The sequence below is a fragment of the Notolepis coatsorum genome (genome assembly GCF_963971535.1).
Source record: "Notolepis coatsorum genome assembly, chromosome: 19".
Taxonomy (NCBI): Eukaryota; Metazoa; Chordata; class Actinopteri; order Aulopiformes; family Paralepididae; genus Notolepis; species Notolepis coatsorum.
This window is the reverse complement of record NC_140183.1, coordinates 85,153,156-85,171,688: the sequence shown is the minus strand read 5'-3', so window position 1 is coordinate 85,171,688 and position 18,533 is coordinate 85,153,156. Positions and strand designations below refer to the sequence as shown.

Genomic DNA, 18,533 nt, shown 5'->3' with positions numbered 1-18,533 from the left:
GGAAATGGATCGGCGTCGAATAATTGGGATCTTTCTCCTCCAGTCTCATCGGTGCACGGTAAGAGGCAACTAACGTTATTTTCAGCCCGATTGTTTATTCATTTCACTGCAAACCATCTGCTCAACATATCAACCCATAGTGAATAAAGCCGTTACTGACGATCAAGGAATTATAAACGACCCCCCCCCCCCCTTTCCTCCACGCATGATGAAGCATAATGTATACCGATCATATACATTTGAATTTTTAATATAGCGTGTATGGGAAAGAAACGCCAATCGATAATCTATATATGCTTCAGGGCCTATAACTACTGTTTTTGGAATTACAGCATAAAAGATTAAAAACATACTTATATTCTCGACGTTAGTAACACAACAATGTATGAATGAAAAAATATAACGTTCCCGCATCCTGAACGATAGATAATCGATGTTGAATGGGCCATAGTAATGTCAATATAGCAATACAATTTAAAAAGTTATAGCCCTGCAAAGAAGGTAAACATCTCCATAGGGTTATAGTGCTGGCAGACTGGCTATATTGATGGATATAACCTATGGCGGGGAATGTGTTAATGCAGCAAAATGCGACGTTTCGTCTTGGCATCAATGATCTTTTCTGCTTTAACTTTGTCTGATCACTTTCAATGTCAAGCAGACTCTCCTGACGCATTGTTGTTCTTAGCCAGTTTCGGATGTGATGTGCCTCATTGCTGAGAAAGACCGTTCTCAACTTGAATCACAAGTAGCGGTGCTGACAGCAATGAAGGGAACGTTTTTCCTCATTTCGATCTCATCATGATTTGAAAACAATGTACATACAGTAGCTCTAAAAAGTTTCCACGATTTGATGAACTCTGACTCTCATCATGTCCTCTTAGAGTATGCCAAGATAAAGCAACATACAGCCTCAGGTGATCCGTAGTTATGCCCAGGGGCCCGGTGCAGCTTCTAAATTACTTTGTTTATATGCCTTGAAAAAATACTGTATATCCATTTAGCTTTTTGAAATTTGACTCAAGGGGGGGGGGGCAGGTGGCGCACGGAGATTACGTTCGTCACCAACACCGGGAGACACTAGGATTCGCCTGTTCGAATCCAGCTCCCGGCGTTGCTATCAGCTTGGCTGGCCTCTCACACTGATACAATTGGCTGTATCAGGGGGTGGGAAAGCTGAAGGGTGGGTCCTGGGCGTTGTGGAGAGCGACCCCTACAGTTCGGTCGGGGCGCCTGCTCAGCGAGGGTTGGAACTGAGGAGAGATAGTGTGGCCTCCCACACGCTACACTCTCCCCGGTGAGAACCTGCGCGGCCAGGTTGGCCTGCCCCAGGCTGCACATGCGTCGGAGGAAAGCATGTGACAGTCTCCGGTCTCCCGGACCAACAGTTGGGGAAAGTACGCAACAACCAGGAAGGGTGGGATGGGAGAAAATCGGGAAAAAGGAGGGGAAGAAAGATAAAAAAAAAAAAAAAAAAATTGACTCAAAATAGCGCACTGGTGTTCGCTACAAAGGATCGGCGGGCGGAGATTCGGAACGCAGATGTTTGCTTTACTCGGCCTGCGGGATCAGGATGATCATGTGAATGATGTGATTGGCTACATTATTTAACCTGAGCCTATGCGTGATTGGTTACTGCCTGTACCTGGAATGTTAAACGCTGCCACCTAGCCGATTGACACCTTCGTCGTTGACACCTCGGCCAGCGGGCTGCAGCACAAGACACACACAATAGCCAGCAGCCTGCGCACATATATTATATATACATTTCAAGATTCCCAGCATAACGATTTGGGTAGGCCTAGCCTACCCTCGCCTTATATACCCGCCGCCTATGACTGTGGGAAGGAAATGGTAATTGATAGAGAAGACAGAAAGGCCAACACAGGAAATGGTAAGGACACCTTTTATTAATTGATAGTGTGACACATGGTCTAGATTGGTAGTAGTGCACACAGTGATCTTGAAAGGGTACAGAGAGAGAACTTGTCAGGAAACAGAGAGAGAGAGAGAGAGAGAGAGAGAGAGAGAGAGAGAGAGAGAGAGAGAGAGAGAGAGAGAGAGAGAGAAACCAATGGAAGATTTGGGGTCAGTCTGATGGGGAGATGGGCTGCTACACTGACCCAGTTGGCTGATTGAACCTAGCGATCTTTCAGAGTCATTAAAAACCTGTCTGCCGTGTCTCAGAACCGGCCCATTACTACCACAAACCACAACGCGCACATCTGGCTCCTAACATCTAGCCGACGGGACATGCAACAGTGCCCCCCCATGGCTCTAACCTGCAACTGCTCTTCCAGCTTACACAAGGCCGGAGAGATGCTGAAGTCTATTGGTGGTGGTACTGTATCTACTGTATGTGAGAATAATAGTGGTGCACCTAACTGTGGGTACAGCCAAGGAATGCATTGAATGTAATTATGATCTCTTTATGATCTGTTGCTGGAATGTTCTATTTGTTCTGGTAAGTAAGGGTAATGAATCTTTTGTGACAGTTTGTGGTTGGGGTCTCTCAGGCTACTTGTTAGAGCTGATGCACAACTAAAACCGACCTGAAGAGGCGGCTGAAAATTTGCAGCGATTTTAAGCCGTTTCTTTTCCATGTACTGCACTGTATGTTGCCGTTTTTCTATATGCAACGCGAAAGAATTGAGAACTATTTATTGACTATAACATTTTGCTTTATTTAATCCAACATATTTGTGTTGAGTCGAGTGCAGTGTCAGCACAAAACCCATATACATTAGTTAAGTCCTTTCAATGCAGCGGTCTGAGAACTGTTGTCGTTGGTGTTCACGTCTTCTCCTAACCAGTTATTAATCACGTGAGACTCTTCATTCCACTAACATTTTGCTCTGCATGTCCTGTATATTGTAAATTATATGAAAAATTATATGTTGCTCAGTTATTTATTATAATATTGTAATTCTCTATAATATTAGAGAATAAAAGTATTTCATGATGCTCCTGAACGTGTCTTGGCCTTGAATGGCGAAACCATTCAAAGTTGAAACTGAATATCCGGTGGCGTAGAAATGCAGCGAAGGCCTGAGCTGACCTCAAGCAGCAGGCAAACTATAATAGTGAGAGACGTGACGTGATACTGAGCCTGCTGACTGCTCCCAGGTCAGTTACACCACGGGATGTCCTATGAGGACCGCACAAACCACAGAGGATCGAACTGTAACATTCTGCTCTCTCAGAAATTACTCTTTTCTGTGTGTACAACTAGAAGTGATTACCGACTTTTATCTGTAAGGGTTTGTTTTGGTTGGCGTCTATCTCACAGTAGTGAGACCAGTACAATGGGTGGTGCCTTCAATGGAGTCTATTTGTTTTTTCTTTTTTGTTGTTTTTTACTATAGTACTTCATCTGCACCAATGCAGTCCGATTTATGTTTAAGATATGCTTAAACCTTATTTTTTATCGTGTGGTTATATTTTAAATTATGTAGCCTAACTCGAGAGTGATGTTTTTTTTTTTTTTTTTTTACTTAACATTTACCATTATGTTGTGCTTTTTTAGGCTAAGATTAGATTAAGAATGTCCCTGCAGTTACTGTGGATCTGCTCAATGATTGGTAATGGTCACTCTTTAAATTAAGTTGCACCGATGCCATACATATGTTTTATAGCTTTATTATACTATACTATACGTCACTGCATTTGCACTTTTTAGTTATATTACACTTAATTTTCGCCAATTTCTGTTTATTTTCTCCATCATGTTGTAGACCCATACTTGCCGTTATAGACCTGAATAACTTCAGTAATGTTTTGAGTCATTAAAGAAGTTAGGCGTGAATAACTTCAGTAATGTATTTGAGTCATTAAAGGAGTTAGGCGTGAATAACTTCAGTAATGTATTTGAGTCATTAAAGGAGTTAGGCGTGAATAACTTCAGTAATGTATTTGAGTCATTAAAGGAGTTAGGCGTGAATAACTTCAGTCATGTATTTGAGTCATTAAAGGAGTTAGGCGTGAATAACTTCAGTAATGTATTTGAGTCATTAAAGGAGTTAGGCGTGAATAACTTCAGTAATGTATTTGAGTCATTAAAGGAGTTAGGCGTGAATAGCTTCAGTAATGTATTTGAGTCATTAAAGGAGTTAGGCGTGAATAACTTCAGTAATGTATTTGAGTCATTAAAGGAGTTAGGCGTGAATAACTTCAGTAATGTATTTGAGTCATTAAAGGAGTTAGGCGTGAATAACTTCAGTAATGTATTTCAGTCATTAAAGGAGTTAGGCGTGAATAACTTCAGTAATGTATTTGAGTCATTAAAGGAGTTAGGCGTGAATAACTTCAGTCATGTATTTGAGTCATTAAAGGAGTTAGGCGTGAATAACTTCAGTCATGTATTTGAGTCATTAAAGGAGTTAGGCGTGAATAACTTCAGTAATGTATTTGAGTCATTAAAGGAGTTAGGCGTGAATAACTTCAGTCATGTATTTGAGTCATTAAAGGAGTTAGGCGTGAATAACTTCAGTAATGTATTTGAGTCATTAAAGGAGTTAGGCGTGAATAACTTCAGTAATGTATTTCAGTCATTAAAGGAGTTAGGCGTGAATAACTTCAGTCATGTATTTGAGTCATTAAAGGAGTTAGGCGTGAATAACTTCAGTCATGTATTTGAGTCATTAAAGGAGTTAGGCGTGAATAACTTCAGTAATGTATTTCAGTCATTAAAGGAGTTAGGCGTGAATAACTTCAGTCATGTATTTGAGTCATTAAAGGAGTTAGGCGTGAATAACTTCAGTCATGTATTTGAGTCATTAAAGGAGTTAGGCGTGAATAACTTCAGTAATGTATTTGAGTCATTAAAGGAGTTAGGCGTGAATAACTTCAGTCATGTATTTGAGTCATTAAAGGAGTTAGGCGTGAATAACTTCAGTAATGTATTTCAGTCATTAAAGGAGTTAGGCGTGAATAACTTCAGTAATGTATTTGAGTCATTAAAGGAGTTAGGCGTGAATAACTTCAGTAATGTATTTGAGTCATTAAAGGAGTTAGGCGTGAATAACTTCAGTCATGTATTTGAGTCATTAAAGGAGTTAGGCGTGAATAACTTCAGTAATGTATTTGAGTCATTAATACATTGTCTGGCTGGTAACTCAATGCCAGGAGTGCAACTTGATATGAAGTGTTGACCAATAATTTTCATAACAACTTGTATGTATTTCCCGGCAGTCGGCATCAGCTCACGTGACGCACAGCCGGGGACGTTGTGGGAACGTCTTACTCTTTGCACAAAGGCTCTCTTGGAGATGAATATCACTGATTAAGCTCTGCAACAGCGCCATCAATTTGTTACTGGAACACCACAGGTTCACCTCACATACAACCTTGTGTTTATGAGAACCAACCCCTTTGATATCCTAAGGGAGGTTCCAGGGTATTGATAAGATATTATCTGTTGTAATTAGTGTTAGTGGCATCTTACGTTTGTGTCTTCCCATGCACCTTTTGACTCCTGTATGGCGACCATGTTCTATTTATAGGCTACAGGGCCATGCTTCAGTCCCTGTCTCCACTTCCATGGACTGTAACCTGAACCCAGATCACCATCAACTACCATGATAGTATTTTCTTTTTTTTAAGCACCTCACAAAAAAAATGCCAGATGGATTATTTGATCATTCCTCTGGTTTGTTGCTTTATGTCAGTATGCACTCTCTAGGTTCTACATGTGTAAGAAGACCATGGGTGTTTTCAAATGAAGACTACACAGTTCAATTAAATAAGCTGTAGTAAACTGACAATCTGTAAACCGTAGTTTACTTTCTTGAGTCGCTCTTTTTTCTTTTTTTTTTTACAGACACTGTAATCCTATTGTAACACTGACATGTAATTTCACAACTGCTGGTAGCAGAGAGGCTTCCAAGTGAGAAGGAATGGCATTGTAGAGCAAATAAAAGACACATTATTTAAACGATTGGTTGCTTTTTTAATTCTCAAGAGGGATATTAAAGTCCTGACATGTTGTGCTGTGTCTGCTATATGTTTGTCTCCAGGCTATACACCTACTATTTATATTTTGTTTTATTTTTACCTTATTACCTGAATTATCAAATGATGAACAAAAGCTGACTCGCCTGTTTACATTGTATTACTTTGGTATTTAATTCAGGCGAGCAGCATGTCTGGCCAGACATCAACTCGGGATCCTTTAAACTTAAAGCGACTTGGAAAGCTATTACTAGAAGATCTGGGGCGGCCACCTCTTGTTGTCACTGAGGTTTTCAGTTTGGCCGGCGACAGCGTAAACGCACAGATCCAGAACAAGCTCACCCAAGCCATACCCTCCCAGTCACCCGGGTATTATTCACACCGAGCCGACCGCAGGTCTGTGTCTAGTAGTGGATTCTCGCAGTGACTGACACCAACCAACAAAGAGCGCGCAAATCTCTCTACTCTAGCGCGAGATTGTCGCATGGGGCACCTGCCACGCGTCTCCAATTGGCTGTTCACGGCGTCAGTCGTACCTAGTTCGGCCTCCCTATTCAAACGATTGGTTACTCTCGGGGACGTTCATGTTATCGCGAGTCTTATTCGTCCATTTGTTCCTCGTGTGCCAGCTAGAGGGCGGTGCGTATTTTGTCTCATTCATAGGGCGGGTCTAACGAAACGGTTGTAGATTGTGATTGGAGTTATTTGTCTTGGGAGGCGTGACTAAAAACCATGTTCACGCTTTGGATTGGTGCATATGCAGGAAGTTCTCTCGCTCGTGCCGAAGCCGTCGCCCTGCCCTCACTCCTCCCCCTCGGTCTGTTTTATGTTCCCACCGAGAGGAGTGTGCGGCGGCTACCACTGAAGAAGAAGCGGTGCGATGATAAAAGCCGCATTTGCGGCACACACACCTATCAGTTAGGAAAACCACCCCATTCTCCTTCTCCTCGTAGTACCCTATAGCCATATCCACGTATCGGAGAACATTCTGAAGGTGAGAGATTTAATTACCTATACTTAGTCTAATCCAACCGCAAATGACCAACAATGTAATAATATCCTGAACGGCGACGTATAGCGTTATTATCATATTTCAGTGAGGTTCGCTAACCTCGCCAGGATCGTCTATAATAAACGCGGGTGGCATAACGGCGCTGAAGATGACAGTGAGAGTCACGGGCTGCCGGTTTGATCATAATCAATGCACGCCCTCGAATATTATAGGTTAATGTCTGACCTGCTGCATATAGCTATATTATAACGCATGGTAGTGAATAACAATGACCGACTGATCAGATGGCCACATAATATGAGGAATCGCCCCATATAATTTCCATTGATTCTCTGCAATGGCTTTGCACATTATTGTAAAACGCAGTAATAACAACGATACTAATAAGAGCAGCAACAACAATAATAGTAGCCTATTATTATACCCCGGCTATTATGCCAAGTCGATTGGTGGTTGGTTTTGGTTTTTATTTATGGGGCTTCTGTTATTTGGAAGCAGTTTATTGATTCGGTGTATCGTGGGCCTGGACTGAGACGCCACCACAGCCTTGTGTGTTAAATGTGATCATTCATACCTCATCATCATGTCCGAGGTGTGGTTGGTTTTTGCAGCTATGTGTAATTTATGTAGGAGTCTCATGCCGCAGCTTTCAGTCGCACTACGGGCATCATGAGCTTATTAATGTCACCTCACGTCGTGACAGTTTCATACTGGGTGCAATTCACCTCATAAAGGCAAGCTAAAGAAAAGGCGTCTCCAACTCCCCCACCCTATACACACGAAAAACCGTGTACACACACACACACACACACACACACGACCCCCCGCAGTCAATGACCTCCGCTCAAACTCCGATGGCATTGTCTCTACACTGGTGTGTGGTGTGTAGGTTGTTGCTATGGAAGAGAGGGTCTAAAAAGAAGGGCTTGGCACCTCTCGTCGTGCTGCTGGTCTGGAGCAGTGGTCAGTCAGGGAGGCAGTCAACCAGTAATGCACCAAAACTGCGAGATCCTTGTACTGTACATGTATGTTTTTGATAAAAACGAAACAAAACAGACGTCACTCTCCTCGCCGATCTCGAATATGCTCAAGAATTATGAGGGCCTAAGTAAGGACACACTCCCCGATTGCCAATGCAACCAATTGTCATATCTCAAGTCCTCACCCTCAAGCTAGTATACTATAACTTCTTCTGTCAGAAGCCCTAATTATCACGGATTATTTGTAATTAAAAAGGAAGTGAGTAGGCGTCCTTCCACCTGCTCATAATATGGTATAGGTTTGTCATAACAAATGTCTAATAACTTACTGATAGAGAGATACTTTATTCTCAGCATTGTAGTCTCAGCTATTTGGACAGGTTTGATCGGCTGTTCTCGTGTTTTTTCTTTCATATTTGATTCATATTGGATTTGTAATTCATATCAGAGGAGCGATGGAGAGGAGATGTCGACCATTGTTGGGTTATTACATGTTTTACATACTTCCTAAGTTGGGTGGTGGCTATTCCTGAGTTTGACTCCACACCCTTAGTGACACAGTGTTGTGAACAGTGATGTAGTGGTAATTAAATATCAACGTAGGTGAACTATGAACCATGAGGTGGATAACATGAGGTGGACAACATGCTATGTATTCAGAATAGTAGGCCTATTAATTTAAAATTAATTTAATTAAATGCATGAATTCCATTTCACATGTTGAATGGTGTATAAACTGAGTTGAGATGGGTTTACACTATGCTACCTCCCTGGTTCTGAGTTGAGATGGGTTTACACTATGCTACTTCCCTGGTTCTGAGTTGAGATGGGTTTACACTATGCTACTTCCCTGGTTCTGAGTTGAGATGGGTTTACACTATGCTACTTCCCTGGTTCTGAGTTGAGATGGGTTTACACTATGCTACCTCCCTGGTTCTGAGTTGAGATGGGTTTACACTATGCTACCTCCCTGGTTCTGAGTTGAGATGGGTTTACACTATGCTACTTCCCTGGTTCTGAGTTGAGATGGGTTTACACTATGCTACTTCCCTGGTTCTGAGTTGATTTCTGGTTGGGAACTTGGCGCTTCTGCCACCCACATACATGCAGGCAGACAGACAGACAGACAGACAGACAGACAGACAGACAGACAGACAGACAGGTAGACACACGCCACATGATTCAGGATAGATGACATACCTGCACGGGGACACCTAAGTGTTTACAGGCAGCCACCGGGGCGTCAGAATACCTGTCTGGTTGGGGTTGACTATGCCTGCAGCTCAAACTGTCATTCACCCGCATAATCCCCACTGCTCCCTCTACAGGAATCTGTGTCTTTTGATGTCTCTGTGTAAAGATTTAACAGTGATTATCATGATAATCAATTGGTTTCAATATAAATATCTCATTAATAACTACGTCATCAGCCAGTCGGTTAATTGACCACTGAAGCCTGAGAACTATCGATCAATTGACCGACAGACAGACTGAGACTGTCAGTCAATTGATCGATGGTTCTCAGGCTTCAGTGGTTCCCAAATTTGTACATGTCAAGGACCAACAAATAAACATGTACGCCTCAGGCCACGGACCACCATGTTGTTCCTGGGAACCTGACCTGAGAATAAGATTTATTAAGAAGAATTACATCAGTGCTGAAGTCTCAAGTCATTTAGTGGGTTATTTGCATTTCTGCCATTTGGGGTGTTCTCTCATTGGACTAACTTCTAGTGAATGAAATTAAACCATTAATGGGGGACGCTCTCTGGAACCCACCGGAAGGACCCCTGGGGATCCCAGGGTTTCACATTGAGAACTGGTATATTAGAATGTAGAAATGATATACAATGAATGTAAATATTAACACAAAGACACATGTGAATCATGTTGTTAATGCGATTTGTGCTAAGCTTCAGCGGACCATCATCGTAACCATCATCATCTGATCTGCTGGCCCATAGCTAATGCTGTGTGTACTATACACTGTCGCTGAGCTGTCAATGCAGATCTAGAGAGATCACTTGTAGTAATACTGTAGCTCTGCCTCGAGAGAGTGGCTTCACTACCACCACTGCTACTCTGTAGTACTAGTTACAGTCACCTCTACTCTGTAGTACTAGTTACAGTCACCTCTACTCTATAGTACTAGTTACAGTCACCTCTACTCTATAGTACTAGTTACAGTCACCTCTACTCTATAGTACTAGTTACAGTCACCTCTACTCTGTAGTACTAGTTACAGTCACCTCTACTCTATAGTACTAGTTACAGTCACCTCTACTCTATAGTACTAGTTACAGTCACCTCTACTCTATAGTACTAGTTACAGTCACCTCTACTCTATAGTACTAGTTACAGTCACCTCTACTCTATAGTACTAGTTACAGTCACCTCTACTCTATAGTACTAGTTACAGTCACCTCTACTCTGTAGTACTAGTTACAGTCACCTCTACTCTGTAGTACTAGTTACAGTCACCTCTACTCTATAGTACTAGTTACAGTCACCTCTACTCTATAGTACTAGTTACAGTCACCTCTACTCTGTAGTACTAGTTACAGTCACCTCTACTCTATAGTACTAGTTACAGTCACCTCTACTCTGTAGTACTAGTTACAGTCACCTCTACTCTGTAGTACTAGTTACAGTCACCTCTACTCTGTAGTACTAGTTACAGTCACCTCTACTCTGTAGTACTAGTTACAGTCACCTCTACTCTATAGTACTAGTTACAGTCACCTCTACTCTGTAGTACTAGTTACAGTCACCTCTACTCTGTAGTACTAGTTACAGTCACCTCTACTCTATAGTACTAGTTACAGTCACCTCTACTCTGTAGTACTAGTTACAGTCACCTCTACTCTATAGTACTAGTTACAGTCACCTCTACTCTATAGTACTAGTTACAGTCACCTCTACTCTATAGTACTAGTTACAGTCACCTCTACTCTATAGTACTAGTTACAGTCACCTCTCTACTCTATAGTACTAGTTACAGTCACCTCTACTCTATAGTACTAGTTACAGTCACCTCTACTCTGTAGTACTAGTTACAGTCACCTCTACTCTGTAGTACTAGTTACAGTCACCTCTATAGTACTAGTTACAGTCACCTCTACTCTGTAGTACTAGTTACAGTCACCTCTACTCTGTAGTACTAGTTACAGTCACCTCTACTCTGTAGTACTAGTTACAGTCTCCTCATGTCACCCTCTTGAGGAGATTGGTTCTTCACACTGTTCAGCGTTGTTGTCTGCAGCTGCGCCGCGTGTTTCCTCTTAAAGCATCGAGGCCCGCAGGACATAGTCGTACTGATAGTTATGACAGGATGGATTCTTATGCCTTCGTGTCAAATCTCATCAACATGTCATCATTGAATTCAGTAGGACCTTGTTGGAGTTATGTCTCTATGGAACACAATGAACCAACCAACGCTAATTGGGAGGATGCAATCTTAATTCCTTTTGTGTCCAATCTACAAAACTACAGATAAAAAGGATTCATACAAATTCACTATCATTCACAATATGATTACCAGTGACCCACCAATGTCTTTTTTGTCTTCTAGATTATCTGACGGAGTAGCACAATAAAACTCAAAGTTGTAGGGAGTAGGCCTGGTCTCCATACTGCCTACTATATGAGCGACTGGGTTGATTGATGAAGCCAATGACACTGGCATCGGTTAACTCTTGAGGACAAACGTGAAATGTTTTAAAGAGGTATAAGAGGATTTCTTTAAAAGAAAAAAAAAACCATAACGATTCTTATTTCTGTTTGATCATTGGAAATAGACAGCATCCCTGTATGCCCTGATTGCCCTCCTATCCTCCCCCATCTTTCCTACTCTACATCCCTCCCCCTATCACTCGACTGTCATGTCAGTTTATATCTCTCTGTTCCTCCACCCCATCTCTCTCTCTTCCACCTCTCCATCTCTCTCTGTCTCTCCTCCACCCCCTCCATCTCTCCCTGTCTCTCTTCCACCCCTCCATCTCTCTCTGTCTCTCCTCCACCCCTCCATCTCTCTCTGTCTCTCCTCCACCCCTCCTTCTCTCTGTCTCTCCTCCACCCCTCCATCTCTCTATGTCTCTCCTCCACCCCTCCATCTCTCTCTGTCTCTCCTCCACCCCTCCATCTCTCTCTGTCTCTCCTCCACCCCTCCATCTCTCTCTGTCTCTCTTCCACCCCTCCATCTCTCTCTGTGTCTCCTCCACCCCTCCATCTCTCTCTCCTCCACCCCTCCATCTCTCTCTGTCTCTCCTCCACCCCTCCATCTCTCTCTCTCCTCCACCCCTCCTTCTCTCTCTGTCTCTCTTCCACCCATCCATCTCTCTCTGTCTCTCCTCCACCCCTCCATCTCTCTCTGTCTCTCCTCCACCCCTCCATCTCTCTCTGTCTCTCCTCCACCCCTCCATCTCTCTCTGTCTCGCTTCCACCCCTCCATCTCTCTCTGTCTCTCTTCCACCCCCTCCTCTCTCTGTCTCTCCTCCACCCCCTCCATCTCTCTCTGTCTCTCCTCCACCCCTCCATCTCTCTCTGTCTCTCCTCCACCCCTCCTTCTCTCTCTGTCTCTCCTCCACCCCTCCATCTCTCTCTGTCTCTCTTCCACCCCTCCATCTCTCTCTGTCTCTCCTCCACCCCTCCTTCTCTCTCTGTCTCTCCTCCACCCCTCCATCTCTCTCTGTCTCTCCTCCACCCCTCTATCTCTCTCTGTCTCTCTTCCACCCCTCCATCTCTCTCTGTCTCTCCTCCACCCCTCCTTCTCTCTCTGTCTCTCCTCCACCCCTCCATCTCTCTCTGTCTCTCCTCCACCCCTCCATCTCTCTCTGTCTCTCCTCCACCCCTCCATCTCTCTCTGTCTCTCCTCCACCCCTCCTTCTCTCTCTGTCTCTCCTCCACCCCTCCATCTCTCTCTGTCTCTCCTCCACCCCTCCATCTCTCTCTGTCTCTCCTCCACCCCTCCATCTCTCTCTGTCTCTCTTCCACCCCTCCATCTCTCTCTGTCTCTCTTCCACCCCCTCCTCTCTCTGTCTCTCCTCCACCCCTCCATCTCTCTCTGTCTCTCCTCCACCCCTCCATCTCTCTCTGTCTCTCCTCCACCCCCTCCATCTCTCCCTGTCTCTCTTCCACCCCTCCTTCTTTCTCTGTCTCTCCTCCACCCCTCCATCTCTCTCTGTCTCTCTTCCACCCCTCCTTCTCTCTCTGTCTCTCCTCCACCCCTCCACCTCTCTCTGTCTTTCCTCCACCCCTCCATCTCTCACTGTCTCTCCTCCACCCCTCCATCTCTCTCTGTCTCTCCTCCACCCCTCCATCTCTCTCTGTCTCTCTTCCACCCCTCCATCTCTCTCTGTCTCTCCTCCACCCCTCCTTCTCTCTCTGTCTCTCCTCCACCCCTCCATCTCTCTCTGTCTCTCTTCCACCCCTCCATCTCTCTCTGTCTCTCCTCCACCCCTCCATCACTCTCTGTCTCTCTTCCACCCCTCCATCTCTCCTCCACCCCTCCATCTCTCTCTGTCTCTCTTCCACCCCTCCATCTCTCTCTGTCTCTCTTCCACCCCTCCATCTCTCTCTGTCTCTCTTCTACCCCTCCATCTCTCTCTGTCTCTCTTCCACCCCTCCTTCTCTCTCTGTCTCTTCTCCACCCCTTCACCTCTCTCTGTCTCTCCTCCACCCCTCCATCTCTCTCTGTCTCTCCTCCACCCCTCCTTCTCTCTCTGTCTCTCCTCCACCCATCCATCTCTCTCTGTCTCTCCTCCACCCCTCCATCTCTCTCTGTCTCTCCTCCACCCCTCCATCTCTCTCTGTCTCTCCTCCACCCCCTCCATCTCTCTCTGTCTCTCTTCCACCCCCTCCATCTCTCTCTGTCTCTGCTCCACCCCTCCATCTCTCTCTGTCTCTCCTCCACCCCTCCATCTCTCTCTGTCTCTCCTCCACCCCTCCACCTCTCTCTGTCTCTCCTCCACCCCTCCATCTCTCTCTGTCTCTCCTCCACCCCTCCTTCTCTCTCTGTCTCTCCTCCACCCCTCCATCTCTCTCTGTCTCTCTTCCACCCCTCCATCTCTCTCTGTCTCTCCTCCACCCCTCCATCTCTCTCGGTCTCTCCTCCACCCCTCCATCTCTCTCTGTCTCTCTTCCACCCCTCCATCTCTCTCTGTCTCTCTTCCACCCCCTTCTCTCTCTGTCTCTCCTCCACCCCTCCATCTCTCTCTGTCTCTCCTCCACCCCTCCATCTCTCTCTGTCTCTCTTCCACCCCCTTCTCTCTCTGTCTCTCCTCCACCCCTCCATCTCTCTCTGTCTCTCCTCCACCCCTCCATCTCTCTCTGTCTCTCCTCCACACCCTCCACCTCTCTCTGTCTCTCCTCCACCCCTCCTTCTCTCTCTGTCTCTCCTCCACCCCTCCTTCTCTCTCTGTCTTTCCTCCACCCCTCCATCTCTCTCTGTCTCTCCTCCACCCCTCCTTCTCTCTCTGTCTCTCCTCCACCCCTCCTTCTCTCTCTGTCTCTCCTCCACCCCTCCATCTCTCTCTGTCTCTCCTCCACCCCCTCCATCTCTCTCTGTCTATCTTCCACCCCAACCAGGGGGCGAAAGCCCGCCACCCGCCATTGGCGCTCAGTTTTTACGTTTGGCGCCTCCCACTGAGAGGTCTGCCCGCCGTGTGGCGGGCAATGGTCATGTGAAAACCGAAAATCATGATCCAATTCTTAGCGCAGTTCTCACTCGCTGTCTCAGCACAGACATGCAGCGCACCGCGCACTGCTGCTCCTACCCCTCCCGCACCTGTTTCTGTATGCTGCATGTAAACAGAGGCTATTGCCTCGGACAGTCACCATGACATTAGTAGTCTAGTCAGAGGGACCTCCGTGAGCTAATGTTAGCTACTGTTACAAAATGACCCAGTCAACTATTCACTTTTAGTTTAATACATGAGGCATTGTGTAACGTTATCCAGCCGGCTAGCTACTGATAGCTCCCGACATCAACAACTGCTCCAGCAAGTGTCCAGTGCATAATACCTCCGTTGGCTAGGTAGCTCATGTTAGCCCACGTTAGCTCACTAGTCACTACGAAATGTCCCAGTAAACTAAATAGTTCAGAGGCGTTGTCCCAACGCCATCCAGCAGTAGCTACAGATAGCTCCTGACATCAATGTCCTACAACATGCGTATTCGAGCCCCTGGCTTACATCGCATGAGGGCTGCTGAATAGGGTCCAAGTGCAGCGCAGGAGAATCCTTTCATGCTGAATGTAGAGTTTAGGGTCTAGCTGCAGCGCCGGAGAATCCTTGCTGGAGCTGGAGGCCACTCGAGTATACACACAGACAGTGGAGCTGTTTGCAGACAGCGAGGTGGCGATGTCTCGCAGATAATACAACTACAAGTATGATTATATAATATATATATTTTATTAAAAAAAAATTATATAAAATAATAATTATTATTTTTTTAATCAAAAAAAAGTTGGCAGGTAAGAAATATGCTTGGCGGGTAGATTCTTCCCATCTACCCGCCACTGGCCGGTGAGTCAAAAAGTTAATTTCGTGCCCTGACCCCAACCGTCTCTCTCTGCTATTTGCTGTGTCTTTCAATTAGGCCGTCTCTGGCTCTCTCTGCTGGGTATGAGCTGTGTGGTACCACTGCTCTCCTTTCAAGAACAGTGTGTGTGTGTGTGTATACTTCTGTGCACATGTGTGTGCATATACTATGATGCATGTGTGTGTGTGTGTGTGTGTGTGTGTGTGTGTGTGTGTGTGTGTGTGTGTGTGTGTGTGTGTGTGTGTGTGTGTGTGTAATGGCTTGAAGCAAGATCGCATCAGTGTCATAGCCTGACAGACCATACTCCCATCCACACAGCTCTCTAATTTCCATCCACCCACATGACAATAGGTCTGTTTCAAGAAATATCCACGTATTATTATTATTATTATTATTATTATGAGATATTTATACAGTCTCGGGCGGCTGATTGGCGCAGTGGGCAAGGCGCTCGCCACTAACGCAGGTGACGCTGGGTTCGAGCCCAGCTCTCGGCGTTGCTACCGGCTGGCCGGTCGTTCATACTAACACAATTGGCAGTGTTAGAGGGTAGAGCCATATGAAATCCGTTTATTTTTTTTCCAAATTCCATTAAATTTTTTTCCAAATTCCGTTTTTTCCGTTTTAATATTTCAGAATTCTGTATTTTGCTTTGTACGCTCATTTTACCATCAGAAATAGTGTCTAATAAGTGGGAATGAATAAATGTCCACAATTTAATAAGATATAACAGTCCATTTAATAGGGCTGTCTTAAATACTTCGAAGCTTCGTTCGATGGGCATGGGATTCGAATATGAAAATAAAATTTGATTATTAAAAAAATATAAAAATATAAATGATATATATATATTTTTTTGCTAAATCAACTCTGCCTCTCTTTGTTAACTACAACAAGCAATGCTGTTTGTTATTTAAGATGAGGTCGGACTCGGCACTGACAGATTTGTGTTCATTGTGCTGCTTTTATAAAGCCTCAAATGACGGCTTACAATATTTCATGAAAGCAAAGTGTTTTGTTTGTCTAAGATTTAAAAAGGTTTAAACTTTACAGCACTGACAAAGTTGAACAAAGTGCTGTACAAGTCCCACAACATAAAAAATAAATATAATAATTTTATTTTATTTTTTATTTACAGTTGATTCCATTTTTATTGCTCAATTCGCAATACATCGCGGATTTCATATGGCTCTATTAGAGGGTGGGAAAGCCGGTGGGTGGGGATTGGACGTTGTGGACAGCGACTCCTACAGGTCGGTTTGGTGACGCCTGTACAGCAGAGACAGGAAGTAGCGGGGGCAGTGTGAGCCTCCCACGCGCTACTCCTCGCCAGTGAGAGTTCGAGCTGCTGCGGTGAAAAGATGCGACAGGCTGCCTCCTCGTGTACCGGAGGGGACACGTGATGCAAGGCTTCTGTCCTCACTGCAGCCGACCAGTGGGAGGCATAGTCTAGCAATGTTCAAGACAGGGGAGGGAAGAATTGGATAATACAAAATTGGGATGGGAGAAAAATAGAAAATGGGGAGAAAAAGTGGATCAAAAAAAGATATTTATACAGTCTCATATGTTATGAGGCTGTGTTCAACATTTGCGTGAATAGAACATGGGCTGACTTTGGACCATCCTATATTACAGGATCAACTTGCCTGATTGGTCCGAATAGAATTCTGGTCCCAGTGCTGCTTGACGAACGTCCGCGTGTTTGTCAAGGAAACGTGTTCATCTTGTAACGGGGACCTGGCTTTTCTAAATACCTCCTTTCCCTCTCTTGTTCTCCCCGATCCAATGCCAGCAGTACCATGTCCAGGCCAACGGGGGGCGGTGCCAATGATGTCACCCGCTTCCTGTCCTCTGGTGGGGCGGGGCCAGCCTCACCCACCTCCAACCCACCAACCGCTGTGTTCGCCGCAGCCAGCCAGGCGGACTGGGCCGCCAAGAGACTGGTGTGGGTCCCGTCAGAGAAGCATGGCTTTGAGGTGAGTCTTCTACGACGCCAGCTAACGGCACGGTCCACAGTCAAGAGACCTAATTCTACACCCCATTTTAGGAATCCACAAGAGCTCTTCCTGTGCCCCGGGATGCGTGAATATTTTAGGCAACCAACTTGTGTTCAGCGTTTCTCTGATTGGCCACTACGCCCCTTGTGACGGCGGCAGCGCGAGAGAGCGGCAGTGCGGAAATAGGCTGCATTCTATTGCCATTCTCTGCGACAAACTCTAACCTTAACTAGAGTTGTTCCAATACCAGTATCGGAAATGCCGCAGATACTGCCTAAAATGCTGGTATCGGTATCGGCGAGTACCCTCTAATTCTGCGCTCCGATACCATATGACGTAATTTATCAACAACACTGCGGTCTGCTGAGTGAGCATTATAAAACAAACGTGTTTTTAATCGACTGTGAATTAAAGTGTCAATGCCATTTGTCATTTTAACAGCAGATACTTTCTTTAAATGCCATCGTCCCGACAGAGTGCTGTTGACGGGGAGCTCTGCATTAGCTGAACAGCTAACCGAAAGTTAGTTTTAGCATAACGTTACCTTGGCTAAAGTTGGGGCTATTCATAATCCAGCAATAATGGCTGCAGACCTGCAAGCAAAGTACAGCGAGTTGGCACAGGAGTATTCCAAGGTAAATCACTTTTACACCAGTAACGTTAGATTTCCTCGTTTCCATCTAAAGTTAGCTCACGTTAACCTAGCTCACGTTAACCTAGCTCACGTTAAGGTGGTCACTGATCTAAGTTACCTCTCGCACACAATTAATGACATGTTGCGGACAGCCATATCGGTGACATTTTTTTTTTAGCTTTTAGTGCCAAATGATAAGAGTCTGAGGCGGAGTCTCAAAAGAGAATGTTGAATATTTATTGTGCAAAAATCACAACGGAGCCTTTGCTAGCTAACTGAAGTTACCGGAGCCTTCTGGAGTGCAACAACGTGTGACGTCCGTGTGGAATCAATGTCCCAACAACCTTTCCGTGGGTGAACTCATTGTGATAGTTGTCAATTAATGATACTCTATACAATCACCTGTTGTTGAATAAATACCA

The 18,533-nt window shown here is 44.9% G+C and overlaps 1 protein-coding gene across 1 annotated transcript in view; it reads left to right on the top strand.

Annotated features, from left to right (window-relative positions):
* Nucleotides 1-6,830: 6,830 nt before the first annotated feature.
* The window catches only part of myh14 (myosin, heavy chain 14, non-muscle), a 107,344-nt gene continuing 95,641 nt past the window's right edge, over nucleotides 6,831-18,533 (top strand). The window contains 2 exon segments of the mRNA XM_084336752.1: nucleotides 6,831-6,943; nucleotides 17,276-17,456. Coding sequence (XP_084192878.1) covers nucleotides 17,280-17,456 — 177 coding nt within the window. The 5' untranslated portion in view covers nucleotides 6,831-6,943; nucleotides 17,276-17,279.